Below are 18,145 nucleotides of genomic sequence, written 5' to 3' on the forward strand. Positions count from 1 at the left end.
AAGCCATTCAATACGTTTCATTCCCAAGTGTGTCTCAAATGGCAAAAACTACAAACTTATGGTAGGAACTCTATGGTCTAACGCCTAAGTACTCAAATACTCCTCAAGTGTTCTGAAGTAGGTTTCTAGGAACATGTGCCTAATTGAAGCAATCTAATTACGTTTGGTTCTTCCCAAAACAGCTAGATTCCGTACCCTAGAGCATGGTAATCATAGCGTAGATCTGATCTGTTCCTTTGTCTTTCAATCAAAAGCAATCACAGGACTCAACCACATACGTCCTCTCTAAGGTATTAGTAATTCCGAAAGCTAAAGACACAAAATGCATTTGTTATCACCAGTAAATATTCAACAGTGTCTCTACTTTCTTGCAATGTCATTAAACTGAAAGGTGAACTAGTTTCCGAACATAAGTCACCCAATTTCTCATTTCTCGATGATAAGCAATTATTGTGCGCGACAGTCTGCCGGATGCAGTTATGGGGGACACAAAGATTTCTAAATTCAATTTTTGACAGCGCATGACATGGAGTCCATTTAGCAGATACGGGATAGTAGTCCAAAGATGTTTTACGCACATCTGCTTAACCAATGCGACGAAATATTTTCGTTGAAGTCAGTTAGTTTCTCTTAAATGTGATTCGTTAAATTAGTAAGTAAATAAAACAAAAACAAAAAGCAGGAGAAAGTAAGATAAGTCTAATAAAATGTGTTATTGTCGTGCTAGACTCTATACTCACCACTATAACGCCAAGGCGGGGACCCTCCAGAATCCAGAAGTATGGCGTCAGGTTGTAGCCCCACCAGCACCTGGAACAGAGTGTGGAGTACGGTACTTTCATGCTCTGCAGCCTGCAGATTCTGGTTCAAAAATATTTAAAGATTAATCTTAATTCGTCCGATTTTAATACATGATTGGCATCATACCGATGTATGGAAAGAAATACTACACTCCTGGAAATTGAAATAAGAACACCGTGCATTCATTGTCCCAGGAAGGGGAAACTTTATTGACACATTCCTGGGGTCAGATACATCCCATGATCACACTGACAGAACCACAGGCACATAGACACAGGCAACAGAGCATGCACAATGTCGGCACTAGTACAGTGTATATCCACCTTTCGCAGCAATGCAGGCTGCTATTCTCCCATGGAGACGATCGTAGAGATGCTGGATGTAGTCCTGTGGAATGGCTTGCCATGCCATTTCCACCTGGTGCCTCAGTTGGACCAGCGTTCGTGCTGGACGTGCAGACCGCGTGAGACGACGCTTCAACCAGTCCCAAACATGCTCAATGGGGGACAGATCCGGAGATCTTGCTGGACAGGGTAGTTGACTTACACCTTCTAGAACACGTTGGGTGGCACGGGATACATGCGGACGGGCATTGTCCTGTTGGAACAGCAAGTTCCCTTGCCGGTCTAGGAATGGTAGAACGATGGGTTCGATGACGGTTTGGATCTACCGTGCACTATTCAGTGTCCCCTCGACGATCACCAGTGGTGTACGGCCAGTGTAGGAGATCGCTCCCCACACCATGATGCCGGGTGTTGGCCCTGTGTGCCTCGGTCGTATGCAGTCCAGATTGTGGCGCTCACCTGCACGGCGCCAAACACGCATACGACCATCATTGGCACCAAGGCAGAAGCGACTCTCATCGCTGAAGACGACACGTCTCCATTCGTCCCTCCATTCACGCCTGTCGCGACACCACTGGAGGCGGGCTGCACGATGTTGGGGCGTGAGCGGAAGACGGCCTAACGGTGTGCGGGACCGTAGCCCAGCTTCATGGAGACGGTTGCGAATGGTCCTCGCCGATACCCCAGGAGCAACAGTGTCCCTAATTTGCTGGGAAGTGGCGGTGCGGTCCCCTACGGCACTGCGTAGGATCCTACGGTCTTGGCGTGCATCCGTGCGTCGCTGCGGTCCGGTCCCAGGTCGACGGGCACGTGCACCTTCCGCGGACCACTGGCGACAACATCGATGTACTGTGGAGACCTCACGCCCCACGTGTTGAGCAATTCGACGGTACGTCCACCCGGCCTCCCGCATGCCCACTATACGCCCTCGCTCAAAGTCCGTCAACTGCACATACGGTTCACGTCCACGCTGTCGCGGCATGCTACCAGTGTTGAAGACTGCGATGGAGCTCCGTATGCCACGGTAAACTGGCTGACACTGACGGCGGCGGTGCACAAATGCTGCGCAGCTAGCGGCATTCGACGGCCAACACCGCGGTTCCTGGTGTGTCCGCTGTGCCGTGCGTGTGATCATTGCTTGTACAGCCCTCTCGCAGTGTCCTGAGCAAGTATGGTGGGTCTGACACACTGGTGTCAATGTGTTCTTTTTTCCATTTCCAGGAGTGTATCAAATATATAGAAATATGTAGCTCTAAAAATATTACATGTATGACGCTCTTTCTTAAACAGAACGTATCGCAGGAGTTTAGTCATGAGTGGAGCGGTCGCGATTTGCTTTCAACCTAAAGACATTCAGCTTCGGAAACTACTACTTGCAGGCGACTAAAAATACACTTTCTCAATATTCAGGTATGAATGGCTAATACCGTGAATAGGCTTTATGGCGCCAGACAAACTGTCTGTCAGAAGGCAGTGTATTTGTGGTATGGGTGACCTCTTATTCCGTGAGTGATGCCAAGAAATTACATTCGTGGCCAGTTATTATGTTTACTATGGTGATCTATTGTCAACTGTGATGAGCTCCGTATGTTCTTTCACATTTTAACTACTTTAATGCACGCTCCTGCCTCAGCTAGTTACGTGTGTAGCAGCAGAAAATCTCAGAATAAGTGCAACAGAGTCAAATTACCTTGTTTGCTGAAAAGCGTTCCTAAAACAGGGAACCTCAATAGCGACCGCATGTGGCGCGTAAACCTGAACCCAGTCCAACAAAAATGCAAGAGCCACAGCATCTCATCAAAGTACATGAGAATTATTCCAGGAAAAAGTATGAGTTAACGAATACACTAAACCCAAATGCGATAGATAAACTGTAGAATTTGCCAGCAGATTAGTTATACAATTTCAGCGTGGTAACGATGAATAAACATCGACTTGAGTATTTCACATTTATTCCGAACAGCATTGTCAGATCCACAAAAGAAATGATGTTACACATTCCCTGAAAACGTCGCCGTGATTATGAAGGGTTCCTTGTAAGTCACTTGAGTTTACAGATGCTTTGTATAAAAACAGACTCAGGTCACCACGTGATCTGAGTCAAATAAAATGTCAACAAAGATCCGATATTACACTGTAGATGTGAAAACTGTACACAATACCACAAGAAAATGTCACGAATTAATGTAAACTGATTTCTGTCACAGTTCCTAGTCGTATGAAAGCTATTGCACTGCTTACAGGTGACTGCGATCTTATCATACTGCTCCCAGATGCGTTCATAACCACACTAGACAAGTGTCTGCAAAAACTGTTTGCTGCAACGTGCTGATGCGGGTGACGAACAAGAAAGAAGTGCATCTGAAAGTTCCTGACAGGTTAAAACTCTACCGGACCGGAACTCGAATCCGGGGACTCATTGTCTTTCATAGGAAAGTGTTCTGGCAACTGAGCTACTCGTGAACGACTCACGACCCCTGGCAGATTAAAACTGTGTGCCCGACCGAGACTCGAACTCGGGACCTTTGCCTTTCGCGGGCAAGCGCTCTACCATCTGAGCTACCGAAGCACGACTCACGCCCGGTACTCACATCTTTACTTCTGCCAGTACCTCGTCTCCAAGTTTGGAAGGTAGGAGACGAGGTACTGGCAGAAGTAAAGCTGTGAGTACCGGGCGTGAGTCGTGCTTCGGTAGCTCAGATGGTAGAGCGCTTGCCCGCGAAAGGCAAAGGTCCCGAGTTCGAGTCTCGGTCGGGCACTCAGTTTTAATCTGCCAGGAAGTTTCATATCAGCGCACACTCCGCTGCAGAGTGAAAATCTCATTCTGGACTCACGACCCGTCCTCGATGCTTCACTTCCTCCCGTACCACATCTCCTACCATCCTTCCAAGAGTGCTAGTGCTGCAATTCAAGCAGGCGTACTTTTGCGAAATTTGGAAGGTACTAGGAGTACTTCAGCTGTTACTGTTGAGGTACCACTCTCAGTCGGCACAAAGTTTTGTGTGCGTGACTGTGTGTGCCTGCTGACCTGTTGGAGCCGCCGTACCGGACGGCCGTGGTGACGGCCCACGCCGCAGTCATCAGCACGGGCACGCCCCAGCCCAGCAGCGAGTAGGCCACCAGGTAGGACCCCTCCTGGAAGACCGTCACTGGAACAAACACAAGCAGTGCAGGCGTTAACAGATATCTCCTGCTGTTCTGTATAAGATTGGAGAACATTATCATTAGTCACCGTATTGCTGTTCCTACGATATAGCCTTCACTGTCAAGACTAGTTTCTACATCTACATATACAGGGTCGTCCATTGATAGTGACCGAGCCAAATACCTCAAGAAATAAGCATCAAACGAAAAAACTACAAAGAACGAAACTCGTCTAGCTTGAAGGGGGAAACCAGATGGCGCTATGTTTGGCGCTGCCATAGGTCAAACGGATATCAACTGCGTTTTTTTTATTTTTTTAATAGAAATCCCATTTTTATTTTATATTCGTGTAGTACGTAAAGAAATATGAATGTCTTAGTTGGACCACGTTTTTCGCTTTGTGATAGATGGCGCTGTAATAGTCACAAACGTATAAGTACGTGGTATCACGTTAATTTCCGCCAGTGCGGACGGTATTTGCTTCGTGATACAGTACCTGTTTTAAAATGGACCGTTTACAAATTGCTAAAAAGGTAGATATCGTGTTTATGTATGGCTATTGTGATCAAAATGCCCAACGGGCGTGTGCTATGTATGCTGCTCGGTGTCCTGGACTACATCTTTCAAGTGTCCGGACCGTTCGCCGGATAGTTAAGGTATTTCAGGAAACAGGAAGTGTTCAGCCACATATGAAACGTCAACCACGACCTGTAAAAAATTATGATGCCCAAGTAGGTGTTTTAGCTGCTGTCGCGGCTAATCCGCACATCAGTAGCAGACAAATCGCACTAGAATCGGAAATCTCAAAAACGTCGGTATTGACAATGCTACATCATCATCGATTGCACCCGTACCATATTTCTGTGCACAAAGAATTGCATGGCCACGACTTTGAACGTCGTGTACAGTTCTGTTCGACACGATGGATGTCCTTCACATAGCTCGCGTGCGGGTGGTTGAAGCGGTGTTGAATAGCATATTTCATGACAGGTGGATTGGTCGTCGAAGCACCACAACACGGCCCGCACGTTCACCGGATCTGACGTCCCCGGATTCCTTTCTGTGGGGAAAGTTGAAGGATATTTGCTGTCGTGATCCACCGACAACGCCTGACAACATGCGTCAGTGCATTGTCAATGCTTGTGCAAACATTACGGAAGGCGAACTACTCGCTGTTGATAGGAATGTCATTACACGTATTGCCAAATACGTTGCTGTTGACGGACTTCATTTTGAGCATTTATTGCATTACTGTGGTATTTACAGGTAATCACGCTGTAACAGCATACGCTCTCAGAAATGATAAGTTCACACAGACCCATGTATCATATTGGAACAATAGAAATAAAATGTTCAAACGTACCTACATTCTGTATTTTAATTTAAAAGACCTACCTGTTACCAACTGCTCGTCTAAATTTGTGAGGCGTATGATTGTGGCTATTACAGCGCCGTCTATCACAAAGCGAAAAAATTTGTTCAACTAAAAGATTCATATTTCTTTATGTACTACACGAATATGTAATTAAAAATGGAGGTTCGTATTTAAAAAAAACGCAGTTCACATCCGTCTGACCTATGGCAGCGGCATCTAGCGGGCCAACCATACCGCCATCCTGTTTCCCCCTTCAAGCTAGACAAGTTTCGTTGTTTGTAGTTTTTTAGTTTGACGCTTATTTCGTGAGATATTTTGCCCGGTCACGATCAATGGACCACCCTGTATACTCCGCTATCCACCAAGCGGTGTGTGGCGAAGGGCAGTACTCACGCCAAAGTCTTATCCCCCTCCCCATCCGCCCCCCCCCCCCCCCTCTGTTCCACTCGCGGATCGCACGAGGGAGAAACGACTGTTTGAACGCCTGAGTACGAGCTCTAATTTCCCTTATCTTTGAATGGTGATCATTGCGCGACTTGAAAGTTAGTGGTAATAATATATGCTCTCCATCCTCGGTGGAGATCGGATTTTGGAATTTAGTGACTATCCCCTTCCGTTTAGCTCGTCTTATCTGGAAGTGTGTCCCACTTCAAACTTTCTATGAGATTTGTAACGTTCTCGCGATGATTGAATTTATTAGTCACGAACCTTGCCGCTCTTCTTTGGACCTTCTCAGTCTCTTGAATCAGACCCAACTGGTAAGGATCCCATACAGACGAGCAATACTCTAAGACTGGACGAACTAAAGTATTGTAAGCAATTTCCTTGGATGAAAGACTGCATCGCTTCAAGATTCTACCAATAAACCGCAATCTAGATTTCGCCTTACTTCTGTAACCTGATCGTCCATTTGAGACCATTTCGAATAGTCACACCCAGATGCTTGACTCGTACATTAATGGGAACTTTCGCTTTGTTATACGCAGTTGTCTACACTAGAGAGATAACTGCCAGTCATTACACCACTCATTTATTTTCTGCAAATCTTCATCGATCACAACTTTCGTGTGATACTACTTTCCTGTAGACTACAGCATTATTGGAAAACAGTCTAATGCCGCTGTCAATACGCTCAACCAGATCGTTTATGTTAATCGTAAAAAGCAGCGGACCTGTTACGCTGCCCTGAGGCACACCTGATGTTACGCTTGTTTCTGTTGAAGTCTCCCCATTCAGGACGACATACTACTCTCTTCCTGTTACAAAACCCTCTATCCAACAGCATGTGTCATCATACTGACCGTAAGCGCGGACTTTTGAGAGCAAGCGACAGTGCGGAACTGAGCTTTCGAAAGTCGAGAAATATGGCATCAGCCTGGGAGCCGGTATCTAGAGCCTGCTGTAGATCATGCTCAAAAAGGGCCAACTATGTCTCAAATGACCTCTGTTTCCTAAAACCAACAGATCATTCCCAGTTGACTCATACACATACATTAGTGCTAAAAGAGATGTCAGGCAATGAGAAGCAGCATTATGGGATGTCTAGCCCAGGTTACATTTATAGTATGGTCTTGCTCAATACGAAAAGGTCCGCAGCTCGTGATTTAGTGGCTAGCGTTCCTACCGCTGGACCACGGGGTCCCGGGTTCGATTCCCAGCCAGGTTGAGTACTTTCTGTGCCCGTGGACTGGAGGTTTACATTGTCCTCATCATTTCGTCATCATCATCATCATCATTCGTGGCAGTGCCTCGCTTGACTGTGTAAAAAAATTGGACTGTTTAAAAACTGGGACTTTGTACGGGCGCTGATGACCGAAGAGTTGAGCGCCCCACAAACCAAATATAATAACATCAACAGGAAAGGGATACCGAATTTTACGTAAACATTAGAATACACGCCTAATAATATATCTAAGTATCAATCTCCTAATAACGCACTCTCTTTCACCGCATTAAATGGGTTTTGGTCTAGTGCGGCTATTAAAAAACGGTAATTTTATGTGACCAAAATGATAAATAATTCACCCATGTGCAGAGGTCGTGCACAATCAGAGATGAAATTAACCCATGTCAAGTATCTAATTCCTCAAACAACACGCAGTACGCATTGGCAACGCAAGATCCGACCGATCGTACGACGACGACATGATTCAATTTTCCTTATTTTACTTACACGTGTTATGGAAATCGTAACAAGTGGTTTGCAAATTCTCAAACGTTAACCAGACTTGATCAGATGGTACGACAGTTAAAAAGGAGATTCATGACATTTATTACACAAAGTATGTTACTTTTGAATACAAAAAACAGAAACAGTTAATGATATTCACTCTAAGCTCTCACAATTTAACGAATTTTTTTGCGTGGCCATCCTCCGCAGCAAGCACAGAAATATTTATTTTTGTACCACTACAAGAGAGGACTTTCATAGCAATAATAATAATAATATCACCCAACCCATTTCCACTCACTTGTCCATGGAGCTCTCCACAAAACATTTAAACTAAAACTTTCGATCATTCTCTTCCAGCTCTTACATTCATATTCAACATTCTACAAATTGCTCTGAACAACCACTAACAGCTTCACCCCACAAAAAAATAAATTCACATATACTCTCTCTCTCTCTCTCTCTCCCTCTGTCTCTCTCTCTCTCTCTCTCTCTCTCTCTCTCTCTCTCTCTCTCTCTCTCTCACACACACACACACACACACACACACACACACACACAGAGAGAGAGAGAGAGAGAGAGAGAGAGAGAGAGAGAGAGAGAGAGAGAGAGAGAGGTGGATGGACGTTATATTTCAGTAAATACTTCGTGTTAGGTTTGCAACTTGTACTTAAACAAACAATACAGGAGGACACACATAGCGAACTGAAGGTAGTTACGTCTTGAAATCACACTTTGCCATCAAATATGTATAATTAGTGACTGAAGAATGATAATACATCACAACAACAAGGGCAGACAAGATAAAAAGTGGGAAGAAACAAGTTCGGAACATAATAAAAACATGTTTATGTTTCGCAAACAGAACTATAGTGCGACCTCCAGCAGGCGACCAAATGAAAGGAATCGCAGATGCCAACTGAAACCTCGGAGAACTATAAGTAATCGCTTATTTACATAAAAAACGAGATTTGAACTGTTTTACAGTCTACAAATAATACATATCGAAAAAAAACTGTATATTCTATACCCCACTGATGATGCATTGAAGTGAAAAAGACGAAACGTATCTGAAAGAAATAAAATACACTGCAGCATGAAAAGGCGGTTTTTATTTACAATAAAAAATCTCATAATTTAAACTGATCTGATTGGCTTGACAACATCTCAGCAATGGAATCTTTGTCGACAACGAATAAGGGAATCAGGTAAAAATAATGACATGGGAAAAAGAAAGTGTGGGAGCTTCACCGTTACGGAAAGCAAATTACGACAGTGCTTGCAAATAACTGCAAATAATAAGCATGCAAAATACGAGGGGGTGTAAAAAAACTAGAATGATTTTTATTGGGTATATATTTTCAATTGTTTACGAAACAAACTTGTCCCTTTAAAATTACTCTCCATTACAATATACACGTTTGTCGCACCGGTGCTTCCACTGTGCGAAATATTTTTTGTACTCATCTATAGAAAAAGCTGACAGCTCCCCCGTCGCTTTTTTCTTGACTTCTTCAGTGTTGTCAAATCTGCGTGCTTTCATGCCCCTTTTAATGCGCTGAAATAATACAAAGTCTCAAGGAGCCACATCAGGCGAGTAAGATGCGTGGGGCAGTGGAACCATGCCACTCTCAGCCAAAAACTAACAGACATGGCTGTGTGTGGAGGTGAGTTGGCTGCAAGCCTTTTCATTCACAAATATTTCGGTAAAATTCGCTGAACCGAGCTCCAAAATCTCAGACAGTTGTCTATCGACGGTGTGTGAGCATAGGCTCTTGAACTTTTTCAGTATTTTCGTCGACTGGGCGTAAAGAACGAGGTTTGTCATCAATCGACACGTCGAAATTTTTAAACCGAGGAAACCACGCCGTCATCTTGGTAAGCTGTTTCCAACATTAGAACTGTTTCAGCAGCATTTTTACCGACTAGAAACAAAATTTTACTGCTTTACGTTGGTCAGTTAGACTTTCCATCATAAGAAACGAAACAAGAACAAAACGGGGCTACCTAAAACAATCGCTGCAGTTGAACAGAGACAGCCATGTCGACAATGCAGATGGCACCGAAGTAGCAATGAGTTGCTCTATACACGCTTAGCGGCAGAAAGACCTACTACAATAGCTACACCCACAGGAATGATAGTCCGGTTTCTTCTAGGTACCCCTCATGTACTGATAGGAGGAATCGCTGCCGGACGGTTAATAGAACAAAGTGGCCTCCCGTCCCCATCTTTTTATAACTTTAACGCAAATTCCTTACGCTATTCTCTGATCATTTGAAAAGAAAGTTATTATTGTTAACGCGAACTAAAACATTTATCAGTTAATTCCACTATACAGACGAATTTTACACTCGCCACATGAGCTCCCTCTCCTGAATATTTAATTTCACCATGACATCTACCATTCCTTCCAACTGTAACCTGGCCTTGTCCCCCCACCCTCCTCCCCAGGGCCCCCCTTTTCCTCTCCTCTCCTTCTCCCAGAGTGGATTCTCCTCCATCCCCCACCCCTAGTCCTGGCATCCCCTCCTCAACTGTTTTCCTCTCCCGTCCCTTCCCTCCCCAGGCATCGTCTCCCTTTCTCTCCCCTCTTTCTCAACTCCGTTTGCCTTCTCCCTTGACCGCCACCAGTGGAAGATCTTCCCGGGTGTTTTATTCATTATCAAGTGTGCTGAGTTAGTGTTGTGTTCGGTGCCATTATACAGTGTCATCAAGTGATATGATTTTAAACTGTGTGCTCGACCTGTATATAGTCCACGATTGTTCGCTTGATTCTCTCCTGTGGCCGACTTTTAACTCAGTGATTTTAAGTGCACAACGAATTGGCAGATGTGTTCTTTTAAGTTTATGTCGACGTTTTATCTGTCCCCTGTGCTTGTCCCTATATTAGTGTATATTTTAAGTCTCATCATCTCCATGTCCCCCTTTTATCCCCCTCTATCATATGGGGCAGGGGAATGAAATGACAATAAAGAGAAAAAAACCGCCACGTGGTCTCAGCATTACACATAATACAACAAGATTCTATATAAAAAAATTATTCACTCGGAAATATTCATTTAACACAAAAACTAAAAAACAGGGAGAAAATCACTAGCGATTCACTGACAAAAATAAGCGCGAATGGCGTTAATTAGCGTAAATGCCCAGTGTGTCCACGTGTATGAAAACCAAGTAACAGACGAGGCACAAGCGCAAAGTCCTATGCAGCTCAAAATTAAATGAGTTTCACACGAAATAAGGAGAAAAATATGCAAAGAATTTACAAGGGTTCAAGACAGGGCTTACTGGTTTCCTAATGCATCACGAATTACCTAATTCTTTGCCCACTAGCAACACACGTGCTAACCGACCAAAGTCAGCAACACAAAGTCAACTTCCGTCCCCTGTTCAGAGCAGAGATCGAATAATTTAGGAGAGGGAGGCGGCACCCGTTCCACTGGCCAGTGAGGATGAGCAGAAAAGCCGCTAGGGCTACTTGCTGGTTTAGCATACGGCCCAAACAAGACGGGAAGGCAGGTGATTCACCAAACTCGGTTCAGGGAAATTGTCTTTGCGATACCAAAATTCCGTGAAAAGCGAAACTGTAAAAGTTGGTACCGCTGCTTGGGATGATAAGTTAAGGTATTTCTGTGATTTCTACAAAGTATTCCAGCAAATCACTCATGCTTCCAAACTAAATTTACAAAGCGGAGAAACGAGACTACTATAGCTACATGAGAGAGAATGCTATATCTAAAGAAAAATAAAACTAAATACCTTGCTCCCTTCCTCCCTCAAGTACCAGTGTGATTTTAGTTTGGCAGATTAAGAGCAATACGACAGTGCCATCGTACAATTAAAAGTGAAATAAATTATTAAAGGAATGCGAAACGCAAATAGCTTATGGAAAGGCAGCTGGGCATCGCCCTCGACAACCGCTTATGTTTTCACAGGAGAAAACTCCGACATGTTCAGGACATAAATGAAACCAGAGATCGCTGTCGAAGCCAACATGAACCGACGATGGGCGGGGTAAAACTAACCAAGGACTAAATGCCATCATACTCCGCAAACAGCTGGTATGAACTAGCAACCAAAGACAATCAACTTAAGATGTTGTGTAAAGTGTAATAGTGATTACCTATGGGCTCTTAACTAGCAGTAACCCTGTCTTTGCGTTATTGGACTACAGACAGTACCAAATGCCAAGCAAGTTTTGCATTTTTTGCCTACTGAGCATTTATGTTGCAATATACTGTGATTTATTGATTCACTTGAAAGCGAAGACTATTTTAGCTCTGCAATATCGGCGTTTGTCGCAGACAGTACCCGTCTGCAATGCTGTAAGCCATTTAAACATTATCGGATGGATTTTTCCATTAATTTCTCACGAAAATTATTATTGCTTCAAACCCTTAAAATAAGGTTCCTTTGAGTTAAAAAATTAGAACATAACATACTTCTGTGAACTTGAAATATATTCTCGATAGCGACATCGTCTATGTACAACCTGTTAAAACGATTATCTGTTTCGCATGTGTAGGTCGCTATAAAAACGTTTTTGGTCTAAGTAATTCTCGGCAGTAAATGATGTATATTTGAAGCACACTTTTGGTGGTTAATCAGGATATTCCTCAAGATGAGTGCTAGGCAAGGAAGTAAAGCATTAGGAAGGCATGGTAGGTTGTCTGTGTAACAAAGCACACGTTTACACCAGCAGCAGGTACGTAAATGATGGGATAGGTAGAAGAGCTACCAGAATACGTCAGTGTTGTTCGTGTTTAGTGTTGTTATCACACCTGGCAGGATTTATAAAGGACGTGAACAGCGTTAGATATTCAGTTACCAGTCTGAGTGGCATGGAGATGCCACATACTCGTGTGTAGCAGTGTTATCAGCAACAGACCGAGTTTAAAAATGGCCTCCTATGGGTCTCTGTTTGGCCGGCTAGTCGATTCATGCAGTATCCACAATTGTGGCGCTCTCAGCAGTGACAGTGACCCGATACTGGATTGGGAACGTTAGGGGAGGCATATTCGTCGTCAACGCTGAAGTCGACCAGGTATAACCACCACAAGGGGGATGACCATATTGTGTACCAAGCAGACCATAACCCTTCACATCTGCATCTGCTATCAGAGAACACGAATTGGACTTTACTTCACCAGTAGCTTATTTTTACAGACTCACCACCTGACTGGTTACAGTGCACCATTTATTGCTTCTTGGCCGCTATGTTCGGTGTATGGGACATGAGTGGATCTGAGGAGGAGTAGCATCAGGGGCCCACAGCCCATCATACCGTTGCCAGTGCCCATCCGCTTGGAGGCGGCATTTTTGTTCACTTCTGCCTTTTTTTGTTTGTTTAGCAAAGTTATACTTTATAAAAACATATTTCATGAACTGGATATATAAAAATTTATTTGAATTTAAGAAGAAACAAAAAGAAAAATAGGAGGAGTTAGAGACATTAGTCCCGCCACCTAGATGTCTGAGTGTAAATGCTTCCAGCTATTGACTCCCAGACATCTTGTGTGTTGCTTAGTAGCATGGTTATACTATAATCCTACAGTCCACTGTCGTAACTGTTGTGTCTATACACATATTTTCAGATTTATAGTGCCCGCTCTGCTTGTCTCAGACGGTACCCGTTTGCAATCCTGTAAGCCATTTAAACATTATCGGTTGGATTTTTCCATTAATTTCTCACGAAAATTATTATTGCATCAAACCCTTAAAATATGGTTCCTCTGAGTTAAAAATTAGCAATTTGCGACGATATGCTGGCACTTTATTACCTGCCTTAGCCCAGTGTGCAGTACCATGTGTCCATGAATACAATAACATATCATTACTCAATACCCCTACAGCTAAATTAACGTCTAAGTTGAAAAGCACTTTAGTTACTAAATGTGCTGCCGTCTGCAGTGTCTGCTGTATTGCTCTCTGTGTCGTGTTCCGTGTTGTTATCCACCCTCTGGAGCCTGTATCCTGCTGCATATTGCCTTGTCTTCTATACTGTCGTGTGCGCCGGTATTCTTCATGTGTTGCCTTTGAAATCTTGTATATTATTGTGTTTAACTGTGTCCATTATGTTTAGTTTCGTGGTGCATCGTATAGTTAGCGCCCGTGTAACCGTTGTGTGATGGTGTTGTCTCACTCATGTGTCTGTAATTCCTGCAGAATAGAACTGTGTGTTCGGAAAATCCCATGTCGCCGCATCTACAAATAGGTATCTGCATCCGACTCACACGATTCAGATGCGCCCCGCCGTTCGTATCCTGCTACTAAATGAATCATGTCGCGGCTAGGGTCGGCATGTTTCATCTTAACGGTTCCGATATGTCCGGAAGGAATGTGTGGACTCTCCACACTTGTGTTCTAGATGCGGTCTCCCCAAAAAAACTAAGTTGAGCATTCACGTTTCCTACTACCAACCAGAAGTACTCATTCCATTCCTTGTAGCTTCGCAAAATTCTGCCTCGATATTTATTTAACTTGTATATGAACCAGCTAGAAATTCTGATCTAACTGATCTTATATACTTCTACAGTCACTCAATGACGACTCTTCCTGTACACCACAGTGTCGTCAACAAACAGCCATAAATTTCTGCTCACTCTACCCGTCAGATCATTTATGTATGTAAAGGATAAGAACAATCCTGTCACACTTTCCAGGGCCACCCGTGACAATACCTTTGTCTCTGATGAACATTTGCCGCCAAGGACAAAGTTTTGGGTTCCATTCCTTAAAAAGTCTTTTTAACGGTTCCGATACGCCCCGAAATAGTGTGTGCTGCCTCCGTCCCTTATCACCTGTGCCCACTCATTCTGCCAGATTTTCATTTGCCAGAGTTTAAGCTCGTGCTTGCCGTTTGAGGGTAAACCGGTTATTTGGCTAACTCGGTGTAGTCTACCCATCTTTAACCAGTGTTGTGCAGTCCGATATCGAATGGTGATATCAGTCGGGTAGATACCGAGCACCACACACAGTGCTTCGACCAATGTATTATCGAAAGCTCCCAACAGTCTGAGAAAGACCCCTTACAGGTATCATTCGGCAGAGTTATCCGGATGCTAGCAATCGCAACACAAGAGAATTGACGTCCCTGTGGGCTGCTGTTAACACACAAATGGCTGCCTCTGGCGTGGTACTATGACTCGGAAGCATGAACTGCTGATGAATGGTTTTCAGCGATGACCATGGTCCCATTCCTCGACTGGTTTGGAGAGGTGTAACTATCTTACTTTTGGCGTTGTAGTGTGTGGAACCACAGGATGTGAGTTCCGATCACATCTAGTAGTGATTGAGAAAAGTGTGATGGCACGACGATATATCACGCATTCTTGTGTCGTCATGTGTTACCTTTCATTTGAGCGTATAGCGGCCAGTTTCCAACAGAACAATCCTCGTCTACACACGGTACGTGTCTCTGTGAACTGTCTGTTTGATGGTGGGGTACTACCGTCTTCAGCCAGATCCCCATATATATCGCCAATAGAACATGTGTGGGACCAGCCCGGATGTCAATTCCGTTCCAGTGCGTTCATACACAATGTGAACGACCAGTTATTACAGGCGTGGACCATCTGACTCAAGAGCGAATACAACGGCCTTATGACAGGCTTCCCAGCCAGATCGGTGCAGGCATCCGGCCCAGCGGCGATCCAATGTCTCACTTGTAAGTGTCCTCGTACTTCCAAGTTTCTTGTGTGAAACTGGGTCGATTTTGTAATCACTGAAGTAGAATCACATCTCCTCTCAAGCTGTTCCTCCTCTTCCCGTCAAGGACGGTTCTCAATATTGTTTATAAGGGTCATTTTGCAACTTCGATGTACTGTATTTCGCCGGATCGTGTGGTGGCGGCAGTCTATTTGTATCCGTTCTGTCGAGAGAGATTTGCCTACAATTATTTTCACTTGAAAGATGTATCACTCGCAGAATTTCCGTGTGGTAAAATTCTTATCTTGTATTTGTCAGAAGTAGGTATATTAGTCGTAATCCGTGTCAAAAAGAGGAAGGAATCAGCTTTTTTATCTCTACGTCACGGGACTCTTTAGATTCAGTAAAATTATTTTCTGCATTTTAATTCAGTCAATATAAATTTTTATTCATTTAAGATTCATGTTAAGTTAGAAGAAGCTGACGGCTATTTCATTTCAGGTTTATTGTGCTGTCAGATCAGATTTGGTGTAAATAAAAGATATCTTATTATCATCCTACTTTTTAATTTGGCAAAACACGTGTAATTTTATCTGTTGCACTATTTCGTTGTTCTAACATATCAAATTTCCTTGTAGCATGTTAAAATAAATATCTTATGAGAATTTGAACTTCGTTTCCTGGGCCAACAGACCTTACCACACCCGAACTCTTTGTTACCTTGCCCAAGAATTAATTAATTTGGTTCAGTATCATTATCTACATACATACACCTGTCTGAATGCTATTGTTAGTAAGAACATTTCCGTCCAGTGTCAGAAGTAGTTAATGAGGAGAAACACAAAGTGAACTTTTCTATTGTTCTATTGGATAACTAACTTATCTATTTAATACTTTACGTTCCTTTAAGATTTTTTGAATATTAACCTATATATAGTTTAGGACATATATAATATTATTGCACATTATATATTTGAGATGGTAATCTTAAACACTGGAATTGAGGTCAAAATTAATATAATAATGAGCACCTCATCCACCAAACTTTCTAAATAGGTAAGGAACAGAACCGAAGAATTTGGAACGTGGTACTACTGGAGGCTGTTGAAAATTAATAAGAGTGCTAAAATAAGAAATGAGGAGGTTCCTCGAAGAATCGACATCAGAGGAATATGCCCAGGTCTCCAACAATAAGGAAGGTCAGGATGGTAGGACGTGCTTTAAGATGACTGGGAATATTTTGCATGGAATTCAAAGGACCAAAACATGTACGAGAAAAGATACATTCAGATATTAGGAAATAATTGTGGTATTTGTGATTAAGTGCGGCTCTGAAATAAAGAAACAGATAGACAAAAGGTTTTCTCGCTAGCCGTATTAAACCACAAGAAAAATAAAAGTGGTTCCTTATCCCATTAATGTAGTACTTATTGACTAGAAAATCGTTTTATGAAGCTTTGCACTAGCGATACCTCTCAGCTCACGTCTTAGCTCACACTTTTATCTGTGTAAACTATAGAGCCGAAATGACAGGTGATACTTTGCTTCAGCATAAGATTTAATAAATTATACTTAAGTTATACGAAGGTGCAAAATGCTGAAGCATATGGCAGAGAGTCCTACAAGTAAAACATCCATAAGCAACGAAGACGAAATGATTCATGGAGCTCATCATGGTCGCACACTGAAATCAGTAATTTATTTCATTTATTAATAAGTATTATGACAAGATATTACGTTAATATATTTCAGAATGAAATTGAAACACAAATGTAGCAGTTCGCCTTGATCCTTAAATGATAGGAAAAAATTGAACCAAACACAATAACTCCCTGTGTTAAGAAAAGTAACAAATACGAGAAAGTAGAAGATATTAAAGGCTCACATTGTTCAGTGGTTGTACCCAGTGTTCATTAATTTTGTTATCCTTTGACAGCAGACAGGGCTGATGATTTTCCTAGCCAGAATGGGACATCATTGCCTATGACGTATACCTAGAGAGAAAGAGAGTGGTAGACAGAGAGAGAATTTAAAGATTACGACAATGACGATGAGTAAGCAAGATTAGTGCTAACCTTTCTGGGTAAGTATTGAGACCTGACTAAAGTTACAAGTGAAACAATAGCACTTACACAGTCCGCAGCAAGTACGGTATCTCTCACAACGACGGTACAGTACAAGCAGCATTCTATGCACGTCTCACAAATAACATTCTGTACAAATTGAAGGAAAATTTAAGATTAACGTCTCGACGATGACCATGCTATACTGATGGAACTCTAGCTTGGGCAGACGTACCTTTTCTAAAGGAACTACTCCAAAATTTGCCTTAATTGATTTAGGGAAATTATGAAAATCCTGAAACAGGTTAGTAAGGTGGGTGCTTGAATCCTGCTTCTCACGAAAGCGGGCCCAGTGTGCTAACTGCTTACATAGCTCGGTGGAGAAGACGGTCATCAGGAATATGGTGTACTCTGTAAAGACCACCGTCTACAATCAGTAAGCGTCTCGTTATCTTGCAATTCATCTGAGACATGTCGCAGCTGAATCACGGTTTTAACAGCGCCCGCTGCAGTTGTAGGTCACAAGGGGAGTCAGCTGTTGGTCACGGAAGATTTTTGAATATTTTCACAGACGTTACCCTTTGAAAAAGCAAGTAACGA

At 43.0% G+C, this 18,145-nt stretch overlaps 1 protein-coding gene across 1 annotated transcript in view; it reads right to left on the bottom strand.

Annotated features, from left to right (window-relative positions):
* Positions 1 to 18,145, bottom strand: part of LOC126150433 (PDF receptor-like) — a 492,332-nt gene that overhangs the window by 75,729 nt on the left and 398,458 nt on the right. Inside the window, exons 9-10 of the mRNA XM_049915877.1 lie at positions 4,174 to 4,294; positions 741 to 810 (exon numbers count right to left, since the gene is read on the bottom strand). Coding sequence (XP_049771834.1) covers positions 741 to 810; positions 4,174 to 4,294 — 191 coding nt within the window. The remainder of the gene's footprint in view (positions 1 to 740; positions 811 to 4,173; positions 4,295 to 18,145) is intronic.

Source organism: Schistocerca cancellata, chromosome 2, assembly GCF_023864275.1.
Source record: "Schistocerca cancellata isolate TAMUIC-IGC-003103 chromosome 2, iqSchCanc2.1, whole genome shotgun sequence".
Classification (NCBI taxonomy): domain Eukaryota; kingdom Metazoa; phylum Arthropoda; class Insecta; order Orthoptera; family Acrididae; genus Schistocerca; species Schistocerca cancellata.